Below are 23,338 nucleotides of genomic sequence, written 5' to 3' on the forward strand. Positions count from 1 at the left end.
CTGTGATTGAAAAATTCATTAAGCAAGGTGTTTTGAGAGAGATTGAAAGCAGCCCATGTAATTCACCGATTATGGGAATCAAAAAGCAAAACGGAACTTACAGGATAGTTCAGGACATGAGAAAGGTTAATAAAATCGCTGTTCCTTGCTGTCCAGTTGTACCAAACCCAGCGGTAATTCTATAGCAGATTCCGCATGATGCAGAATGGTATACGATCATTGACCTATGTAATACCTTCTTTACAGTTCCACTGCATCCAGATAGCCAACACATTTTTGCGTTCAGGTTCCAGGATCGCATATTAGCATGGTGTCGTATTCCTCAAGGGTATACTGAGAGTCTATCTATCTTTAATCAGTTGTTAAAGAAATCCCTGGAAGATTTAAAATTGCCTGGAGAGTCAACATTGGTCCAGTACATAGATGACCTCTTTGTCGCAGGAAAAACAAGAGAAAATTGTGTAACAGACACCATTACACTTTTGAATCGATTAGCAGATGAGGGACATAAAGTGTCACCTGCGAAACTACCGTTTTGCAAACAAGAGGTTAAATACCTTGGTCACAGAATTGCAAAGGGAATCAGACAAGTGACAATTGAAAGAATAAAAATTATTTGAGCAATACAACCACCAATTACACAAAGACAGATCAGAATGTTTCTAGGAATGGTTGGTTATTGTCGCCAATGGATTTGTGGGTTTTCAGTAATTGCAAAACCACTGCAGAGGCTGAAAAAGGCAGACATAAAAGACCAGATTGTTTTGACAAAAACAGAATTAGAGGCTTTTGAAAAGCTGAAGAGAAGTTTGTGTGAAGCACCAGCATTGGGAATGCCAGATTAGGACAAGGAATTTGAGCTGTACTGCAGTGAAAGAGAAGGTTGTGCATTGTCAGTTCTAATTCAGAAACATGGAAAAATGAGAAAACCAATAGCATATTTCTCAGCTGTTCTTGATCCTGTTGCAAAAGCCTTGCCAGTTTGCTTAAAAGCAGTGGCTGCAACAAGTGTATGCCTTGAGCAAAGTGAAGGAATCATAATGGGGTTTTCAGTAAAAGTATATGTGCCTCATTCAGTTGAAACACTTCTTACCAGAAGTAAAACACAGCACCAGTCGAGTAACAGATTGACCAAATATGAAAAGGTTAATCTGGGATCAGATAATGTATCTATTGCGAGGTGTGTTAATCTCAATCCCTCTACACTTTTACCAGATAGTGTGGTTTCTGAAATTGACAATGAAGCTGATGATATTGATCATGAGTGTTTGGATGTTTTGGAATACTGTACTAAACCTAGAGAAGACATTAAAGATGTGCCTTTACCAGAGTCAGACATTGTTTACTTTGTTGACGGTTCCTGTCTAAGAACAGACGAAGGCATTCTGAGAGCAGCATATTCAGTTTGCACAGTTTCAGAAATAGTTGAAGGTTCAACTCTTGAAGGAATTCGTTCAGCACAAGTGGCAGAATTGGTTGGTTTAATTAGTGCATGCGAAAAAGCAAAAGGGAAAAAAGTTACCATAGTGACTGATAGTCAGTATGGATATGGCGTAGTCCATGACTATGGCCAGCTCTGGTCTCAAAGAGGTTATTTGACCTCTGCGGGAACTCCAATCAGAAATGCAAAATTGATCAAAGGATTGATCGAAGGCATTCAATTACCAGAAAAATAGCTGTTGTCAAATGTGGAGTGCACAAGAAGGGAGAGGACTATATAATCAAAGGAAATTCCTTTGCAGATGAAACTGCACGTTACTGTGCGAAAAACAATCTTTCACTTAATCGGGAAAAAGATAATGATCATGTCCTGAACTCTCTCATGCTAATATCTGTAGTAGAAACATGGCATGGAGTAAAAGACTTACAAGATGAGGCAAATGATGAGGAGAAAAACACATGGCTCAAAGAAGGTTGCAGACAGCGGGAGGAAGATGAAATTTGGGTTTACAAGGATGGCAGACCTGTTATGCCCAATTACATGATTGCTGACATGGCACAGATGTACCATGGTCCAGGTCATTTAGGAAGAGACTCAATGATTCGATTGTTCAGCGAAACTTGGTATAATCCAAAATTTAGGATTATTGCAGAATCACTTTGCCAGCGATGTTTGATCTGCCAACAAATCAATCCAAACAGAAAAACAGTTGTAAGCTTGGGAACCATAGGACGGGAGGGTGGTCATTTTACCAGATTGCAAATGGATTTTACTGACATGCCACCACATAACAAGTTGAGATATGTCCTTGTTATTGTCTGTCTGTTTTCAAGATGGGTGGAAGCATTCCCAACTAGTCACAATGACTCAGTTACTTTGGCAAAACTGCTTTTAAGAGAAATTATACCAAGGTACGGATTTCCAGTGACCATTGAAAGTGATCGTGGCACTCACTTTTAAAACAGATTGCTAACATTAATTTGTGAGTCCTTCAGCATAAAACAGAAATTGCACTGTGCATACAGACCGGAAGCATCAGGTGTTGTAGAGCAGATTATTGGCACAACAAAAAATAGAATTTCAAAGATGTGCCTAGCTACAGGAACAAAGTGGACAGATGCACTTCCACTTGTTTTGATGTCTTTGAGGAGCACACCAGATAAAAGAACAGGTCTTAGCCCTCATGATATTCTCATGGGAAGAGTAATGAGACAGGCTTTTATTCCAGTCGGAAAATTGTTAACAATAAATGAAAGTGCAATTATAGATTATTGTAAGCAGTTATCTGACGTGGTAACTTCTGTTTTCCATCAGGTGGGAACAGATGTGATTTCAAAAGAAAAGGAGCAGGCTCATGATCTATTGTCAGGAGACTGGGTCAGAACAAAGGTTCATCGGAGGAGAAACTTGTTTTTTGCCACCTGGGTACTAAACAGACAGGTGATACTAGCCACAACAAATGCTGTTAAATGTAAGGGTCTGAAGAGGTGGGTGCATGCAAGTCATACTATTCGTGTACCACCTCCTGATAACCCTGATGAGGATAGTGACGACACAACAACTGATTCAGACTCAGAAGAAGAACCTGAAGATCCAGATTCTGAAGATCGACAGGGAAGTCGACATCTGGAGACTTCTGATGCGGATCAAGCATCAAATGAAAAAGATCTAGAAATTGTCGTTGTCGATTCAGAAAATGATGAAGATGTTCTAGAAAAAAGAACTGAAAAAGAAATTGTGTCAGAAGGGATTCAAGATCAGGAGAGTATTGAAAAGCAGATTGGAAGCTCTGAAAGCAGGAACGGAAATTCTGAAACTGGGGAGTTAGAAGTAATTCCAGAAGAGGAGGAAGACGAATTACCAAGTACCAGCTACAGAGATGTTGTTCCTAACGGAGTGAGGCTGCCGAGTAAAGAAGTTCCTAGATACAGTATTGAAATCTCAGAAATTGACTCAGATGAGAGTGATAAAGAGTCTGAAATAAGAAAATTCAGGAAGAGGGCTTGGAAAGCTGAATGTAATGAAATTGAGCCTAAAAGAAACTCTTGAGAAAAGGTGATTTCTGGCCAAAAGAAGACTTAAAATTCAAGTTGGTAAACAAATCAATGGAGCAGATTAATGAGATATCGAGTCAGAAAAGTGAATCAGATAAAAAAGAACAAGCAGGAAAGAAAATTTAAGTAATTAGCAGAAAGGGCAAAAGACCATTGAGGCCAAATCAGAAGTACAAGTCTCCAGAGTGGGCCTACATTATAATCCCACCAGTAGTTGAGGTCAGTAGTAGTAGTCAGGAGGATCTGGGAGAAAATAGTGACAATGATTAGAAATAGTTTTCTTTGAGTTGAGGATTATGTTTGGCATAAGGCTGAAGAAATTGTGTTAGGTGACACAAGGTCGAAGAAATTGAGTTAGCTGGAAACACTTTTATGTAAGACGCAAGGTCGAAGAAAAGCTGTTACTTAAAACATTTTTTTAAAGGGGAGGTATTACTACTATTACTACTATTATTTTTAAATTTTTAAATTTTTGTTTTAAGTAAAAAAAAAGAAAAGAAAAGAAAAATGCCTAATATTGACAATTCAAGGTGTGCTATCCTCAGGAGATGTTGTAAAATGTCTTCCATTTGTGTGATTCTAATCATTTTAGTTTGGTTAATCTTAGCAGTCATTTTTCCTCTTGGCATAGACAAAGAGGATTATAAGGTGAATATGACGAGCAAAGCTGAACCAAAGCAAGCTGCTCATGATGTTGCAGGCAAAACTAACAGGATTATTGAGCACAAGCCAGAGATTCACCAGAACAGATCTGTTGGTGATTTTTCTACTAACTCTTTTTCAAGACTCTTGACAGAGTGTGTAAGAGTCATGGATGTTAAAGATTGTTATTTTTGCGTTAAGCTTCCTACTTCAGTTTCAGAAGGGGTCAAGTATAATATGCTTCGCCTTACTTATGGAATAACATGCAGTGTTATAGCTAGCTTGTTCTATCAGACAGGTCGCCTGGAGTACTATTACTCAGACTTTGATGAAATATTTGCTAACTTGAAGGTTGTACATAGTCTTAATAAAGTCAGACCTGCTAAACAGATGAGGGAATTCTTTCTGGTAACTAATGAACTCACCTACGAGTATGCTTACAAAAACAATTTAACCTGCAAAATGAGAGATGAAGAAAGATCTTTTCTCAAGTTGGTTGAGGAGAGGAGGGCGATTTACAAAAGGAATTAGATGCTGAAACAGACTAAATCCAAGTTTTGGCATCGAGGATGAGACGCTTAATGGTGAAAATAGATACAACAATTATTTTGTCGGTGCTAGCCAATGTGAGGACACTTATCGTATTGTAGGGGGTTGGGGATTTAAAGGTGGTAAGGACACAATTTTCCCTGGAATTTATTTTGTTTGTGGGAACAAAGCATATTTTTGTCTCCCGGACCATTGGTATGGTACATGTTACCTTGGTCTAGTCTTTCCTAAAATTTTCCATGTGGACAGAAATGGGGAAGGTTCATTTGAAATTGGCAAACACCTGAATAGGTACAAGAGAGAAAGCTTTTCTGAGATCATGGGAGATATATTTGGTGCAATAATTCCTATGGTGGGAATAACCCTGAATGCAATCAAAATCAGAAAGGTTTCTACAATTGTTGACAGACTGTCCACTGATACTGCAAGTGGTTTTCAATTAGTCAATACTGAGCTCATTGCCACCAGAAGCATGGTTATGCAGAACAGGCTTGCTTTAGACATTCTCCTAGCAAAAGAGGGAGGAGTCTGTGGGATTTTGCACGTTCAGCATTGCTGCACTTATATGTTATGTTATGTTATGTTATCGGATTCTTCTATAGCGCAACGGCTACTCCAGTAGGAGTGTCCCGGCGCTTTGGCGAAGAAGTCCTTTAGGGCGAGGAGACATAACTGCAGAACATAAAGGAGCAAAGAAGTTAACTGGAGGAAAGCCAGGTTTTCAAGGCCTTTCTAAAAGACATCAGATTAGGGGCCTGTCTGAGAGAAATGGGAAGCTCATTCCAAGCGAGCGGGGCCAGGTGATGAAAAGAGCGCCCCCCTTGTCTATTCCGCTTAATGGGCGGCACGACCATTTTGGATAAGGAGGCAGATCGCAAGGCTCTGTTCGGTTTGTACAGGACAAGACGTTTCCTAATGTACAAAGGGCCAGAGTCATGAAGGGCCTTGTAGGTCAGCGTCAGGCTTTTGAAGAGAACCCTCTTGGCTATGGAAAGCCAGTGCAGTTCTTTTAACAAGTCAGAAGCACTAGCTTGTCTAGGGAGTCCATAGATAGCCCTGGCAGCTGAATTTAGACTACTTGAAGTCTCCTCACAAGATATTTAGGGAGTCCTAGGTAGAGGGCATTAGCGTAGTCTAAACGCGACCCAACAAGTGCTTGGACAATGACCCTTCGATGATTAAACGAGATCAAGGGGAGAAATTTCCTAAGCATCCGGAGGATCCCGAAGCATTTCCCCGAAAGACAGGCTATTTGAGGCCCGAAGGTTAACTCATTGTCAACAATGATGCCTAGATTTTTAGCCTCGGTACTTGCGTTTACAGGTGGAAACAGGTCTTGTGGCCACCGACTTTTCCAGTTTGGCTCAGAGACACAGCCAAAAAAAAGCAACTCCGATTTATCGGAGTTGCATTTTAAGCCGTGTCGTTTGAACCAATCAAAGACTGCTTCAAGGCAGCCTCTGATGCGGATCCCATCGAACACCTCGTTCTTGTCATAAGTGAACAAGAGCTGGGTGTCATCAGCGTAAGACACGATCTGAGCGCCAAACGCCTCCGCAACCTCTGCAAGGGGGGCCAGGAAGATGTTAAAGAGCAGGGGGCTAAGAATAGACCCCTGAGGGACCCCCACTTCCAGAGGTGCCATAGCTGCGGAGTGAGGTGGCGCCCAGATAGTTTGTCGACGGCTGGCTAGAAATGATTTAAGCCAGTTCCACACCGTCCCCCGAAGACCACAATCCCAGAGTCGAATTAGGAGGGTATCATGGGGAACGGTGTCGAACGCCGCCGACAAGTCCAACATAACCAACATGGCCTTTCCTCCGATATCCAAGACCTCTCTGATGGCGGTGGTGACTTCAAGTAACGCGGTCTCTGTGCTGTAATTCGCACGAAACCCAGATTGAGTATTGTGCAACAGATTATTATTCTCGATGAAATCAGAGATTGACCTGTGCACATGACTTTCCGCCACCTTCACTAGAGCAGGGAGGAGAGAGATAGGCCTGTAGTTGGCATGTACGATGGGATCCAAAGCTGTTTTTTTTATGAGTGGAAGGATGAGAGCACTCTTCCAAGCCGGGGGGACTATGCCAGAAGACAGTGAGGAATTAAGAATGGAATTGATGGGTCCATTTAGCGCTGGGGCTATTTTGTTGAGACAAGAAACCGGGCAGGGATCTAGAGGAGAGCCCGACTTCAATCCTGTCAGATGGACTAATGAGGCAGCAAGGCTCATCTGAGGGAATTCCCAAAGGGTGGGTTGTGAAGAGGAAAGAACACCAGGAGAAGCAACCTGAGGCTGTTTAGAGTAGATAGCAAGGGAGGCTTGGATAGCTGTAATCTTATTTACAAAATACTGTGCCAGTTCAATCAGCCAGGGTTCGGAGTGGGACTGAGCCGGGATGCCTAAGGATGGAGAAGTAAAATCCTTAACAATTTTAAAGATTTCCTTACAGGAGTTTTCTGATTCGTCTATCCGACGTTCGAGATAGGATTTTTTTCCACTCCAAATCATCTTGTGGTAGGATCTAGTTAAGTTTTTAAATTTTTCTTTCTCAAGGGGATTGTAGTCTTTCCTCCAGGCTCTTTCTGCTCTCTTACAGTTTTGACGGGCTTCTCTAAGCTGAGAGGTGAACCAAGGGGCGGAGGGTCGTCTGTTTCCGGATTTAGCGGCTTTCTCGGGCACGAGATCCGACAGTCTAGTCGTGAGCCATTCAGTAAAATGAGCTAGATCAGTTTCCACATTACCTGACAGGGTGCAGGGTGAACTTGACATGGCCTGTAGTAACATCTCATTTGAGAGCAGATGAAAAGGCCTGAAGAATCGTTTAGCAGAGGTAGTGGGGTTTGATCTGGGGGGAGGGGTGCTTAATAGGAAGAAGGAGATTAAGTAATGATCCGACCATAAAACTGGTTGTGGAGCAAGAACATTAATAGAGATGGTAGAAAAAACTTGGTCCAGAATATGGCCCTTATTGTGCGTAGGCTCATGAATGAAAGGTGTAAGACCTAATGCTGTTGTGACATCCATGAGTTTCATAGTGTCCGGATTTGTGGCCTCATCCATGTGTATGTTTAGGTCACCTAAAAGTAAGACATGGGACGATTTAAGACATGGGACTGAGAGTGCTACCTGTAATTCATCCAGGAAAGAGCCTAAGGGACCGGGAGATCTATATACAAGAATGCCGGTACATGCCTGATGGGGAGACAAATGGAGTGTGAAGCCAAGGGCCTCGGAATCCGGAAGATTGTCTATCGGGAAGGTAGTGTAGTGCAGCTGGGTATTGACTATACTGGCGACACCACCCCCGCGCCCGGATGTTCTGTCCCTCCTAATGATGGAATAATTAGGTGGGATGGCGTTGACTAAGTCAGGGGCCGAGGTGTCACTAAGCCAAGTTTCTGTAAGAAAGAGGCTGGATATATTAGAGTTATCGAGCAAATTCCAAATATCCAGCGCATGACAGCCTAGGGAACGTGTGTTAAGAAGTAGACAAGTGGTAGTAGTAGGTTGGTGGATCAGTTTCGGCTTATTGAGTATAGGAAAACGCCATCCACATTCAGTGCACCCTTTTCTAAGGGCACGGCAACCAGGAAAGACATAGTGGCAACGACCTACCGGAGGGCGGAGATTTAAGAGGGTCTCAGACGTGTAAGAAAGAGACATGGCTAGAGCCGAGAGAAATAGGGCATCAGCCAAAGGAGGAAGCCAGCCGGCCGTCCTGCCCCGTCTGCTGCCGGAACGCTGACGGGCGCAGACGGGCAGGACTCTGGACTATATTCCAGACAAAAGCCAGAACATAGAGTTGCTAATAAAGAATATCACTGAATTTAACTCAGAAATACAACCCATGGAAAGTGACAATTTCTCAGAACGTTTGGCCAAAAGATTTGGGGCAATTAGAGAATGGTTTGCTGAAATTGGCAGTTCAATCATTGGCAAAGTACTTTATCCTGTAATAATCATTGTTATAATGACACTTTTGTTAAAAATCAGTTGCATGATTCACAAGAGAAAGAAGCATGTGAGGGAAAAGAAGAGAATTTATAAACTTATAAAGGCTCAGGAGAAGGAGATAGAAATGGAAGAATTTCGCAGGGCTCAATATGAGAGCGCCAGACAAACTGATGAAACAGGAGTTTAGATTTACTTAACACAGAGAGTGTTCATAATATGACATTTCTAAAAAGTAAAATTTTTGGTAACATTTTTGGGTTTTGTTTGGTGATTTAGAAATCACCAGATGAGGGAGTTGATGAAGCAAACTTTTAAAATTAATTTAGTTACCGTTCGCAGATTTGAACTCCCATAATTAATAATATATTAACAAGTGTTGCATGTTTTTGTATTAATTCAACCTAGAATAATGTGCACCTTCATGAACACGTTGGACTAATAATATGTGCTCTTGCCGCATTTGTCACTATGTTTAAATAATATATTAACTTTGTCTTTCTGTTTTGTAAACATTAATTGCGGCTGTTTTAAATAATAGCATGTGCATATTCTTAAATGTGCTCTTGTTTATGTTGTGTCTTTTATGTGACAGTGTTTGGTTTGTTTCTTGTGCTTAAAGCTAGGTAACATAGACTAATGGGTTAACATTAGTGAAGGGGGTGGGTAACAGAATAACTATCATTACTCGAATTAATTGAGGTCTTGTGTTTCCTTGCATTCCAGAGTCTCGGTAAAAGAGGCCTGTGGCCTATTTCTAAAATGGATGTCCGAAGTTCTGTCGAGATGGGCCATGCACAGCAAAGAATGAAAGAAAACGTTTTGTTCATAAATCTTTGAAAAACAAATACGTGGAAGCAGAGCTGTGCAGGATGATGAGATTGGCATTGTATAACTTTCATTGCCAAGGACAGGACATTGCGGCAGAAAAGCTTGAGCTGAGGAAGCAACGAACTGTTTCTTAAATGTTGCGAGCCTCGGAAGAGCTTGTGACACACGTTGACAAAGGACAATGCTGCTTTTTAAGAATATGGTTTTTCAATGTGCAAGGCGATGACTTCATGGACAGTCATTTGTCGACCAATCATACTCTGAGTTGGTCTGTTATTTGTATTCTTTTAGTTAGTCTTAGATAGGGAAAAGGTATAAAACTTGGTTCCTTGGGAGGAGCTTTGTTGGCTCGTTCCTGTGCTCGTGAGATGCTGTCGGACTTTTGACTCACGTAAGACCATTTCGAACTTTACATTTTTCTCTTTAGGTTTCTATAGTTAAGTTAGGGAAATAGGGTTTAGGGAATGAGACTTTTAATGATTAAGCATTTCTTGTGCTGATTTTGATTTTAAATTGACAGTCTAATGTGCCTTTCTAATAAAATGATGCTTATTAAATGCAAATAAAAGAATTAAATTCTTGAAAAAGTTCTTTGCTCGATAATAAAGTTAATAAAATAGATTTTGAAATGACAAGCTGGACTTGATTATTTCATATTAAGTTACCATCAGTTAATCCATTGCCAAGATCTTGACTTAATTAAATGCATATTAAAGAATTTTGATTAATTAGGTCAGATGATTCAGTTGGTCAATTCATGTCTCAGTCATTTATGGGCCTAGTGTTAAATTTATGAATAATGGTGAGTATCGTGGTGTAGAGTTGTGCTATTGAGACTGAATTTCCTTTGGCCTGCTGGATCACCGACTAACCTGAAAGGGCGGGTAGGCCGGCAGCGACTACACAGGCTCCACCGGAGCCGCGGGGAGGCACCACCCGCACCCTCAGCCGCGTCGCGCAACCAGCGAGGGGAAGTCGGAGAGCGATGTTGTTTCTTTGACTTCTTGTGCTTCGCCTTACCTGACCCCGGGTGTGAAATATTTGATCCCGAAGACCGATGGTGATGACTTCGCACACGGTCCCTCGACCTCCCACAGGACCGGGACCTAGAACGGCACGGAGCCAGCTGCCGGGCTTCCAGCAACTTTTGGGACCGGTCCTTACCGGTTGGGGCATTCACATCCAGATGGGCAAAAACGACGAAGGCTAACTGCCCTGCCTGTAATCACACCAGGGAAGACATTATACATATCCTCTTTTTTTGTCCAGCATACAGTGAAATTCGGAAGTGCTGGATTATCCCATTATGCAAAAACTTGGGTTTTAGACACTGTGTACATGCTTGTAGAGTCCTAACTTATGACACTACCCCTTTCATTGTTTTTGCCGTCTCCCGGTTTTTATTCGGCATGTGGCGGAGAAGAACTGTATTTATCCACAAGAAATAATGGACTACTGCTTTTATGCTTTATTATTCTTTTGATAACCAAAGTTTAATAACTTTTTAATTCTGAAGTATTTATGTTTTATCATTGTGCTTGTACATATTTTATTGCACTTTTATGGTCTTTGACCGAAATAAAGTTATCAAAGTGAAATATATATATATATATATATATATATATATATACACACACACACCACACACACACACACACACACACTTTCCCCCTTATGGACCACTAACACCTAAACGCAATGACCCTAAACATATACCCTTACCAGCAAATACCCTTACCCCTCACCATTCAATACCTTTACTCACCCCTAAACCCTAAAAACACCTTTGCCACCCAATACCCATACCCACCCCAAAAAACACCCTTACTACCCAAAACTCTAACCCACACCTAAACCTCAAAAACACCCTAAACCCTTTCCCACCCCTATAAACATTCTTACCATCCAATGCCCTTACCCACTCCTAAACCCCAGAAACACACTTACAATCCAATACCCTTACCCAACCCTAAACCCATCCTATACCCTTACCTACCCCATAACCCTTAATACCACATGTGTGTATATTATATATAAAAAGTGTTTTCCCTTACCTGATAGACTTATATTTTTGTTGTAAAGGCATGCTAAAGGCAATGCGTGGTAAAGGTATTGCCTGGTAAATGATGCGTTGTAAAGGCTGTTCCCCGAGCAGCCCTGCACTCGGCGATCTTCCATGCATGGCTTCACGCACCCTGCACCCCTTTAAAAGTTGCACCTCAGTCTACACTGTGCACAGCGTGTACCTGCTGTATTTATTTATTTACTTATATTCTTGTATGGCGCCTGAATCGATCCCCGAAGGGATATCTCCCTAGATAGTTAAACCTTAATTTTTAGTAAAAGAAAGGGCGTTTCATACCGTGACATTCCAAATATCTATTCAATCCAAAGTATTTCAGATGAAAGTTGAAGCTAGAAACAGTATTTCAAAGTCAGAGAGCCCTCATTGCTACTGTGACAGCTTGAGAGGTATGCGCTTAGTGCGGACAATGCGCCTCTTCACGGTGCTGCGGCTCTGGGCAGGCACGGGAGTGCATGTCTGAGGCTGAGCTGGGGGTGTTGTCTGACAGAAAGGAATGCCCGCGTGAGGAGAGCTGGAGAGGGCTCTACAGGTGTTTTCCCTCGAACTATCAGTTAGACAGAAGAAAGTGTGTGTGGGAGACAGCTGGAGAGTCAAGAGCTCTTTAATCCTCCAACAAATGGCTAACTTATCGTCATCACATCAGGAAAAACCCCAGGCCAGTGGAAGGCTTCGAAATACCCACTGCTGCCTCTCCATCCTACATACCAATCCTTCCCCGTCACAAACAGACATTTATTTTTTACCGTGCAGCAAACAATGAGCAGCATATCAGCTTATCCTTGTGCATGGGGCCAGGGGCGGATTGCCACAGCGGGCAGTCGGGCATTGGCCGAAGAGCCGGTGTCTCAGTGCCCTCTGTGGGCCGTTTTTTTTCCCTTTCTCATCCCACAGAGCCAGAGGGCACTGGACAGAGAGAGTAAAGGAGCCTCTCTGGGGGTCGTGTCATATGGCCCTTGGGCGAGGATCAGCGGTGGCCTCTCCTTGTCCCCTTGCCTTGCCAAGCAATCGCCCTGAAGGGGGGCTGGGGAGCGGGTGAATGTGCGTGAAAATCAGCCTCCCTGGGGGCCAGGTGTTGCTCACGCCATTTAGCCATTCTCACCTCGGCCCCCCTGTAGCCCACATAGCCCAGAAACAGTGTTCTGTTTGACACATTGGTGGCGCCTGGTACTACAATGTTTCTTTGCGCCCCCATGACCTCTTTTTGCACAGATTCTCACACTAATAGGCATTGATTGCTACGAGTGATTAGTGTGGAAAAACAATAGCACAGTGATTGGGGTTATATATGCTAATAAGAGTGTATCGATACCTAAAGAAACAGTTTTTAGCAACCTTAGAACGAGGAAAGATTGAGAAAGTGTGCATGCAGCTCTTTGATTCCGGTTCATAAGTCACTGTGTTATTGTCGAAGGATTGCAAGTTGTGAACTGCAAGTACCAAAAAACATCTATGTCAAAACCCACTGGCCTATCTACAAATAAATACAAATCTGCGACAGGCATGTTCCAAGTTGCGCTTTGCAGAAAGCACACTAAACCTCTATGTTACGATTAATGAAAAGTACATTAATCCTATCTTGCCATTATTAATATGCTCTGAAAACTGCTGGACGCACACATCTTTGCAGCATGTACCTTAACACTGCAAGATATCTTAAAATGCAGCATCTTTGGGACCCACTTAATTAAAGTCAGGAAATATATTGCATAAGAATGACGGGAAATGGGACTTATTTTTTTACATGAAAGAAGCTCCGGCTTAACAGCTGAAAAGGATCCAGACAAAATATACTTGCATCAAGGAATCTGTTTTATTTTTCCAACCAGCAACTGATTACTAGTTTCTGATTTATGTGATATTCAGAGTCAAGGACATAGCTGGTTGGGAAAGAGGACCTAACTACATTGTGCAGGGCGTTAAGACTGCAAGTAGGAATTCAGATTTCAGAACTGCAGTGTTCCTAGTATTTAACAATATTACTGTCTTTATAAGCATTAAAATACTTCATTTACCAAACATTTCTCTACAAATGAGAACTCTGAAAGTAACCAAATGGTGCTTCATGAAAGTGCACCCCCGCGAATGTGGGCCACTTTTTTTGGCAGTGCCCAGGCCAAATTGTGATCCCAATCCGACCCTGCATGGGGCACCCAAACAGAAAATCCCACCGGAGTGTGGTGCTCCGTGCAAGAGCCTCACCTTCAATAATGCCCCACTTTGTCTTCCGGCCCAGCACCATCTTCCCGTTCACCTGATGCTCCTGGTCTGTTCCCACCACAGCGAAGGGGATCTTTTCCTGCAAGAGAGCAGAGTGTGCACTTAAGTCAAAGGGTCTTATGTCTGCTGATAAACCATACACATGTCCTCCCTCCCTTCATAGACACACAGGAGTGCGCACCCTTCGTTGTTTTCTCCCCAGGGTGCTCGTTCCAATGCTGGGGTCGAGAGACTGCGGCGCCTCAGCAGAGTGCACAGGCCCACGCTCTCCTTCAAATGGCTCTGTGCACTGGCTGAGCTGGGTATTTATGCCTGGCTGCCAGACGTGAAAGTGTAAATAAGGCAGGATGCAGGCCTGTGTGTGCCTTGCCGAGGAAGAAGCCCGTTCTAATGGGTGTATGCAATCCATGGGGCCAATAGGGCAACAACATCCTACATATTGCAACTGAAGATAAGTGGTGATGGAGGGACTGATGTTCGAAATCACTTTTTTTGTACAGAAAAGGGCATTCTAATATGAAGTGTATGAACAATAGCTTCCAATGACCACCCTGCAAGTTGCATGCAACATCTCGGTCGAACAGGGCTAGCACATGTAGAACGGGGACGTTATTTATCTACAACTTAATTTACAAGTACATAACTAACTGCAAATTGTCATCTTGGTTAGGCAGAACTTTCAACAGAAGTGGGGTACTTAGAGCTGTGTGTTTGACTCTCTCACACAGGGACGCTTTACAATAGTGAGGATGACACCAACTTACACCCCTATTCTAGGATGAGTAGTCCTCGCAGCACCAAAGGCTGTGAATACTTACTGAGGGCCAGGGAGAACAATAATGATTGCTTGTGAATTTAAGAATCCAAAGAAAAACATTTCTAAATAAACCGTTCCAATTATTTGACATTGGGCCTGTTGTATATGGAGAATTCTATGCAACCTTTTTTTCCTCAATGGAGCAACAGTCTGAAGCCTAATGACAACTGCTGCAGACCTATTGCTGCTGCTAGAAGGTGCGACGGTCCAGTAGAAGTGATCACTCCATTAGTGACCCCACATCTCAGACTAGGGTACAATGAAAATAAAAAAAAGGGTTAAGCTAAGTACACCAGTGAACAGTTTATAGGAGCAAGTACTGCAGAACAGAGGTTTAGAAATGTAGCTCTGTCACTTGGAACATATGCTCTTTTCTCGACTAAGACAATATATAACTTTAAAGCTGGCAGGAGCTACAAGCTAGCCTAGAGAATAGCACACACCACAACATTATATTTTGTACGCCTAAGGGAGAGAGGGGTTGGCAGGGAACACAGGCATTTCCTAAGGAAGTGAAAATACTAAGCCCTGATTACGTTAAGGCTGCTAATCTCATTTTGGGCACCAACTTGCATTTACATCCCAGATGGAATCTGGCAACCTATTGTGAGTGTCAGCTACCACAAATTGCCTCACGTTTGTAGGAAGCTGCCTCTGTATATACTATACCAAAATGAGGTATAGTGTGCACAAAGTCGAGTGGAACCCCAAAGGTAGGCAGAGTAAAAGTAGATAGCACCTTACACTCTATTTGTGGTAGTGTGGGCGAGCAGTAAGGCTTTATCAGAGGGTAGTGTTAAGCATTTAATGAACACACCCAGGCAAGAAATGATTTCACACACTCAAAGACTGAACTCAGACCAATTCAATTTATATAAAAATATTATTTAGTTCTATTTATTTCCTAGAACCACGCAAGCCTGGCACAGGTAAGTGTATTTGATAATTTTCAAGACAGGTTCAACAATACAAGCAAGCTGAATGAAAATGACTTTGTTACAGGTTTCCAAATTCTTTCAATACAGTGAAAATTACTGTTGGATTACTTTTGGTTACTTTACAGATTATTTTCTAGATTACTTTTTCTACTCAGTGCAAAATACCTAGATATCACACTAGGACATTTCCAGGAGAAAAGGGGAGTACACATTTTTTAGTTCTTTTCAATTTTTTCAAAGTTCCAAACAAAACCAACTCCACACAAACATTTTTCAAGGAAAATAGTCAACGTATTCCTATGGCGAAAAACAAAGTTATCAGTTAACAGGCAAGTACTTTGCTGTGGGAGCTGGTATTCTGGGGTTAGAACCAGGGTTCCCCCAGGGTCAAGGATGAACTCTCAAAGCACCCTCAGTGGCACTAGGGCGGCTGGGTGCAGAGTGCTGAGGCCCAATGTTATCTAATGGGGGATAGGGGGCCTCCGGTAGGTGGCTGCTCAAAAGCAGGCCACACGGTTGTGGGAGCAAAGCTCCTGGTGTTAGGCTCAGGGCAAAGGAGGATCTGGTTTAGCACACAAAGTGCACCGCAGGGGCGGCTGACTGCAGGAATCAGGAAAACCCACATGGTACTCACCGTCCCCTGTGACAGACAGCTTTATGTTACTACACTCTGTACCAGTTCATTAGACAGTGTAGGTTGTTTCTCCCCACTCCCTCTCTATACCACATACCTACGGTAATAGAAGGCAGACATGAGGATTATTTGTTTTGTCATGACCATTAACTCTTTTCCTCATGGTATGGTATTTGAGATCTAACATGGAAGATTCCCCCACCTCTGAACATGCAGCTCCATTCGAAACTAGGGATATTAACTCCACTTAGTTATGGCAGCTTTACTTCGGAAACAATGGCTATTGCCTTACCCAGAACGCTAACTTGCGATAGGGGAGTCGGACAGTACCCGACCCGTTTTCTCAAACCACCCCCCCCCCCTTATTCGTACATGCAATCCCACCACTGGTGTGTTACGAACCGGGATGCTATTATTTACCACACCTTTTGACCAAACAACACCATTTGTCCCCTTTCAATGGCACGTTAACACATAAATATTGCAGGCACAAGGCATGTACATATCGCTATGCCCTAAACAATAATGGGCCTCTTTCATTAGGATATAGCCCTTGCAATCGAATATGGCCGACACCTTCGTGTCTCGATACTAGTTCTCAAGTATTCTTGGTGGAAACTCACTCCACTTAGTCATGGCCGCCACATTTGCACTGGTAGTCACATGACCTACCATCAACAGGCGTTTCCGGTTAATGAGCCCAGCGACGCCCCTTCCGCTATTTCTACACAGACGCCGCCTCGGTTCCTCACTATCAGGACCCGGCAGCGAGGGGTAGGCGTGTAAATACACTGACACAGGCAGTATGAATTAAGTGAAACGGAAAGGTAACTTGATTCTAAGACTGTCTCTCTCAACCACAGGGCGTACGGGTTTGTCTATCGGATCCTGATGCTTAATGTAGTGGGGGCTGGACACTAACTCTAAAGGACTTTATGGTCCGCTTAAGGCCACAGGCATACTCCCGGTGATCGATCGAGTTGGCACTACAGTTAGACAGACCTTTGGTTCTCTGTCTTCACCTCATAGCACTTATACAGCAATGGGCACCTAATCGACCTGTTTTTTCCAGTCCTATTCAGCTGGCTGGTCCTGCCGCTAGGTAGACTTTTAGTATTACTCTGAATTCACCTGACATTTTGTAGATAGCAACTGGCACAATGTCGATTCTGGTCCAATCTAATACAGACTCTGGATATTTCCATTAACCTTTACATCCTCTAGCTACATTACAGATAGTGGGAACTCGGTTGAGATGAGTCAGACTGTCACAAACATACACGGTGGTGACCAATTTAATCGTTCACTCCAGACTTGAGTACAATATAGGCTTTCCCATAGACCGTGCACATTGTCCCTATGACCGGCAGCCTATCTGGCCGCTCTGTTATTCACTAAGAATGCCATACATATATCTTAGCTTTTGGCGGAACCTTGAGGCTCTCTAATACCTATATACCTCTCCTCAGCCTTATTTACAATGGCTTCTCCCCTGATGTCAGACCTGCCGGGTACTGTTGACACCTATTAACTCTAACTACTAGGTGAGTAAATTGCTCCTACTCGTTTAGTTACCCTGCTAGGTATGAATGCTGCTGCTATCAATTGGTTTTATTGCTTTTAAGATATCCAACTTTGGATTTGCCACTTTGGTTTTTAGCCACATACTAGTCGCACCCTTCACTAGTATGTCACTATTTCACTATGTGCTCACGGTCACTACAGGGAATGCATTTGTCACTTACCTGTGGTAACGGTCTTTTTTGTCTCCCAATTTAGGCAAGAGCAGGTGTTAAACAGGTAGTACAACTTTGAGCTTTTTGTAAACTGACACTTTTGTAGGTCATATTTCTGTAGATATTACTTTTGATATATATTAGGTCCTGAAGAATCGCATGTCAATGAACCTTAAGCGAGAAACAGGTTGACCACACCTTTCACCCCTTAGTACTGTCCCGCTCTAAGTTCCAGCGAGTACAGACTAATCCTCATTTTAATTGCGGCAGAGGACCACCAGAATAAAATTGTTTTCCGGTACCTTGTGCCTCATTTTACTCTCACCCACACCGTCTACTCTGTTCTGGCCCCTCACCCACACTTCACCCATAGGCAGTTGGATAAAAGAACTCCGATAAAGAGCCCCTCTTTGAGGTGTGCCCATTGGGTATTGCACCGCCCACCCAACGAGGAGCATTGCCTATGATGAAGCATGACACTCGCAAGGGTGTGTGAGGCCATTATATCCAACACAATGGATACCCAGGGTTAGCTCTCAAACAAGCACAATCCCTTGCACCTTAGTGATCCCTTCCTCCTTTTAGGAAAGGCCCAGCCTCTTTTTTGTTGACCGCTATTCTCAGGGCTGCGACTGTGGCTGGACCTTGCACTCACCCTCCTCGAGTGGTAATCTCAGCCGTTTTGGATCATAACCGATCCTTTCTCTCCCCTCCTTTTGTTACACACGATCTGGTTTAGCACACAAAGTGCACCGCAGGGGCGGCTGACTGCAGGGTGCTGTTTAGGCGTGGTGTGCCCTGTTGTTTTCAATGGGGATTCATTGTTTTCGTTTTTAGGTGCAGGCTCGGTCCAGGAAGACTTCTGGGATGGACTAACAGCTGGTCAGGTAAGTGAGAGGGCTCAGGGACGTAGGTGCACCTAGGGTTCTTTTCCCCAGGGCGGCTGGATGCAGGGGTGTCTTTGAGATTGGATTTCACCTTGCCGGGCCACTCAGTGCAGAGACTGCAGGCCACATCAGGGAGTTCTGGAGTGGTCAACCCATTGTGGACTCGGACTCTGCAGGGCCTCGCTGGGACCAGTGGGCTACTCGAACTCCGGCTGTAGGTGACAGGTTCCAGGCGTCAGGTTTCATTGTCCTCAGCAGACTCAGAGTCTGTCTTTGGAGTTTCTTTTAAACGGAGCTGCTGTTCACAGGAGATCCAGCCTTTGTTGAAGGCAGCCAGTCCTCCCATGGGTTCTGGAGCTTGCTGGCTGCAGGACAAGGCAACTTTTGGCCCAGGATCTCTGGAAACTGCAGACGTGCCGGTAGGGCTGGGGCCAAGTCAGTTCTTCTCTGCAGTCTCCTCTGCTGGGTGTCTTTTTTCGTCCTTCTTCGTAGGTTGCAGGGCTGCCTTCTTAGTTCAGGGCTGCCCCCTAAATACTGTATTTAGGGGGTGTTTTAGGGGTCTCGAGGTTAGAAGCCAATGGTCTACTGAACTTAGGGTGACTAAATTCTTTGTGTGCTCACCCCACGTAAGGGAGTGGGCACAATCCCTAGTCCTGATTGTAGAGTGCCTGCCATCTACAAGAGAGCGAGCCCCGAAGAGTGGGCTTCGCCTCGCTTCCCCCACCTGAGGGGTGGGGTTGGCAGTGGTAGGCACACCTTCTGTACTGTGCTAATTTTTCCAGCCTGTCTTCCAGCCGAAAAAGAGGAGAGATAGGAGGGGGGGGGGGGGGGGGGGGGGGGGGCATGCTCCTGATAGCAGGAGAGGCTGGGGGTCGCATTTCGAAGGCGTTAAGGCCTGTGAAGCTCCTCTGCTACCAATGGCTCTTCCTGGCCTGGGGAAGTGTGACCACCTCCGCCCAAAAAAGCCTTTGTTTCTGGGCACAGGGAGCGAAAGCTCCCACCACTGGGGTCCACAAACATGTCAAGTAGTGGCAGGCTGGTGCGTACCAGTCAGGGAACCCACCAGAGGCTGGTCGTTTTTCAGGGGGCACCTATAAGATACCCTTTGAGTGCATTTTTCATTAAATCCCACAATGGCATCATTGTGGGTTTAATGTGCTGAGAAGTTTGTCATTACAAACTCCACAGCACCATAATGGCTTTACTGAAAACTGGGAAGTTTGGTATCAAACTTCCAGCACCATATTCTCTTAATGGCATTACGGCACTTACAGTGTCTACGAATTGGTCTATACAGTGTAGGGGTACAGGGCTCATGCACCTATACCCTCACCACTGGTATAGTGCACCCAGCTAGAGAAGTGGCTGACCTATGCCAGGGCAGTGGGTTTTAGGCATGGCACACAGGGATGTGTGCCATGTCGACTCTTTACTTTCTTTTGCAACAAAACACGCAGCCTGCAATGGCAGTGTGTGTGTGTGTGTGTAAAGGTATAGGGCCTCTAAGGGTGGCACAATAAGTGCTGCAACTCTTAGAAGCCTTACCTGGACACAGTGCCCTTGGTATCCATGGTACCTTTTACAAGGGTCTGACATGTGGCCAGAGACGTGCCAATTGGGGGTGCGAGTTAAAGTTTTGGGAAAGAGCACAGGCCCAGGGAATCTGATTGGCAGGGACCCAGGGCACATAGAGTCAAAGTGCACCAGTAGTCTAGCAAAAAGTGTGCGGGGGATACTGCAACAGAAACCCAGCTTCTTACAACAATGTTGTGTCAACACACTGTGCAAAATAACTGTGCACCCAGCAAATTATGCATGGCTCCCCATTCCTGGATGTACAAACTGTAAGTGCACATGAATGACTAATTTCCGTAAGCAATGATTTGCAAAAAATTGCAAATTTATTCCACACATTTTGCAGCACATTTTTGCAGCCCAATTGTGATTGACACTGCTTGACACCCTTTTCAAGAGATAGATAGTGAGGACCCAATCGATCAGGATTCTTATAAAGCGAAACTACTCACCTGTGACGGTCTCAAGGCACTGTTTAGCCTAGTCTTGGCCTGTCTAGCATATTTTGTCTATAGAGTATCACTCCAACATTATTTAATCAATGACCTCTCTTACTCCACCAGTCTCAAGACTTTAGGTTACTGCTCACCCGTATCTGGTCATTTAGCATGGTCTCCTCTGGGTCCTCATCCAGTTCTCGCTGAGGGTATGTACTGATCCCATGGGCATCCAGGTCTTGCCGGATCTGTGGTGCCAACATACAATGTCCGTTAGTCACTTGTTAAAGATAGCTGGCTAACAAGTCTACTTCGCTGCCTGAATATCATTTCTCTCTATAACTCCATCACTCTGCACCCCAAGCTTTTCTTCTTAAGCTTGAGCCTATAGTGCCCTCCAAGGACAGCTGTAGGCTGCTTCTCTCACATAAACACTACCAAGAGTCACTTGCTATTCTCTTCTGAACTATATGCCTGATGAGGGGTTAAACGACAAGATTTAACTCACATGGTCTATTGTTACTCCACCCGGTGAACATCGTAAACTCAAAAACTACTAATTATGATCAAATGAGACGTGGTCTGACCTTTCTAAAAGCTAATTTGTGCTGCAGCTCACCTTACCGCTCAGTCCCTCTTAACAAGTACAGCCTTGTCAATTCAGAACCAGGCTTTAATTATTGGCCCAACTCAATCTCAGGCTCACTCACAACTGTAGCTAGGAATCTGCCATCAACCTGCAATGCTGCATGTTTCTTCTGCTTTATAATGCTTTCCTTGATACCTATTCTCTCAGCTTCTCAGGGCAAACCATCCAGCATTCCTAAGAAGGGCATCGGCTTCCAATCCCATCTTTCGCTTACCCACCCTACACCCACAGCATCCTCATTTGCACCCTGATCTCAGCTCAAGACAAAACCTTCATGTCCATAACAGTTTTTCCTCAGCATGCTACATCGGTGTGCCTATGAATCAGGAACCTCGCACACACTAAGCTTCAGTTGGCATCAAATTTGTCCCTTGCTTCCTCCAGTTTGTGCAACCCTTAACATCTCGAGACTCCCCCTAGCATCCCCTACGGCCATAGGATTCTCCGGCACCTGGCACAACTACATCCAAATGCCTCCTTATGCCAAGAGCAGCCTTTCCTACATGTAGACATCCAGCTCAATTGTCCGTCAGTCTTTACCTCATGTTAAGAACAACTTCTCTGGCGTAAAGTAATACCCAACACAACTCACCCCAACTCTAAAACTCTACCTCGTTGGACTCACCCGCTCTTTGAAATCCTCCCGTTCATCCAGAGTCATTGTGTCCGCCTTGGCGATCACAGGCACCACGTTCACCACCTTACCCAGGCGCTTCATGAATTCCACATCAAGCGGACGCAACCTGCAGTGAGCAAGGGCAGAGTGTGAGACTGAGGATGGGTCCTGTTGGGCGCCCATTTTACAGTAACACTTTTTGGTTTCCAGGTCAAAGACACCAGTGTGTGCCTCATGCAACATCTATTTCCATTAGTCATAAGCGGCATTGCGTTTGTGAGCACATTAGTCTACTGAATAATTTGAACATGCGTACTGTGGCACATAGGTGCATCCTGGTGTTTTATGCAGTTAGTACCTGCTGAGTATGAGAAAGTGCAGCAGTAGGCCCAATGCACTGTCCTATATATATTTCCTTTAGTCCCCTCCTATTTACAGAATACACTCAATAGGGGAGCCTCAGTCAATAGGTCATGAAGATGTCAGTGCAATGTACCTGCATGTGCAAAGGACACTACCTATGATGCAGAGGGTGCAATAAGCATCAGGGACACAATTTCACAAATTACAGGAAGGGCTAGGGAAAGTCTTGGAATCTTTACTGGTACCGGAATTGCAGCAGTGCAGTTTGATAATGTAGAAATGCTCTGTATCACCACTTCAGTCACTAAACCTACAAGAGGTTGTGCGTATATGTAGGTACTCTGCATATCTAATGAGCTCTAAGCAGGAAACTTAATGCTAAACTCATCTGGCAAATACAGCCATCTGTCAACACATCTGACATCAGATGAGGATGGACTACCACCAAATGATTGACAACGCCTGAGGGGGGAGGAAAAAAACTTGAAACAAGGCAATTCTCAACTCAACCACTATAAGGTGGAATAATGCACAGCAAGAGAATCCAGGAAAGATTTAGGCTGCAAAACTATAGACAGTAGTAGTATTGGCTCGTGGTTCTAGCTGATGACAGCCAAGTTCTCGATTGCTTTCAAGTGTTGAAGTGTCTTCTGTCAGTGGCCATTGCATCTAAACCCTGCACATGGTTATGGATAACAATGTTTATCTAAGTTAACTAGATCTTAGTATAACTGAGATTCCTTTTTACAGAGTCCACAATGTGTACTGAACCACCTCTGAAAGTTGATTTTTCTATCAAATATGCTACTTACCAGTATGCATCTGTTCTTGGCATGTAGGGCTGCTGACATTCATATCTTGTGCATAGATCGCCGCCTAGTGTTGGGTCCGGATGATCGCACATTGTT

General features: G+C 44.0%; 1 protein-coding gene across 2 annotated transcripts in view; it reads right to left on the reverse strand.

Moving 5' to 3' along the window:
• The window catches only part of SEPTIN12 (septin 12), a 494,943-nt gene that overhangs the window by 172,036 nt on the left and 299,569 nt on the right, over nt 1-23,338 (reverse strand). For both annotated transcript variants that reach the window (XM_086941325.1, XM_086941326.1), the window contains exons 6-8: nt 22,077-22,194; nt 20,955-21,050; nt 13,761-13,857 (exon numbers count right to left, since the gene is read on the reverse strand). In XM_086941325.1, the coding sequence (XP_086797451.1) occupies nt 13,761-13,857; nt 20,955-21,050; nt 22,077-22,194 (311 nt within the window). The remainder of the gene's footprint in view (nt 1-13,760; nt 13,858-20,954; nt 21,051-22,076; nt 22,195-23,338) is intronic.

This window comes from Lissotriton vulgaris, chromosome 10 (assembly GCF_964263255.1).
Source record: "Lissotriton vulgaris chromosome 10, aLisVul1.2, whole genome shotgun sequence".
NCBI classification, from domain to species: Eukaryota; Metazoa; Chordata; class Amphibia; order Caudata; family Salamandridae; genus Lissotriton; species Lissotriton vulgaris.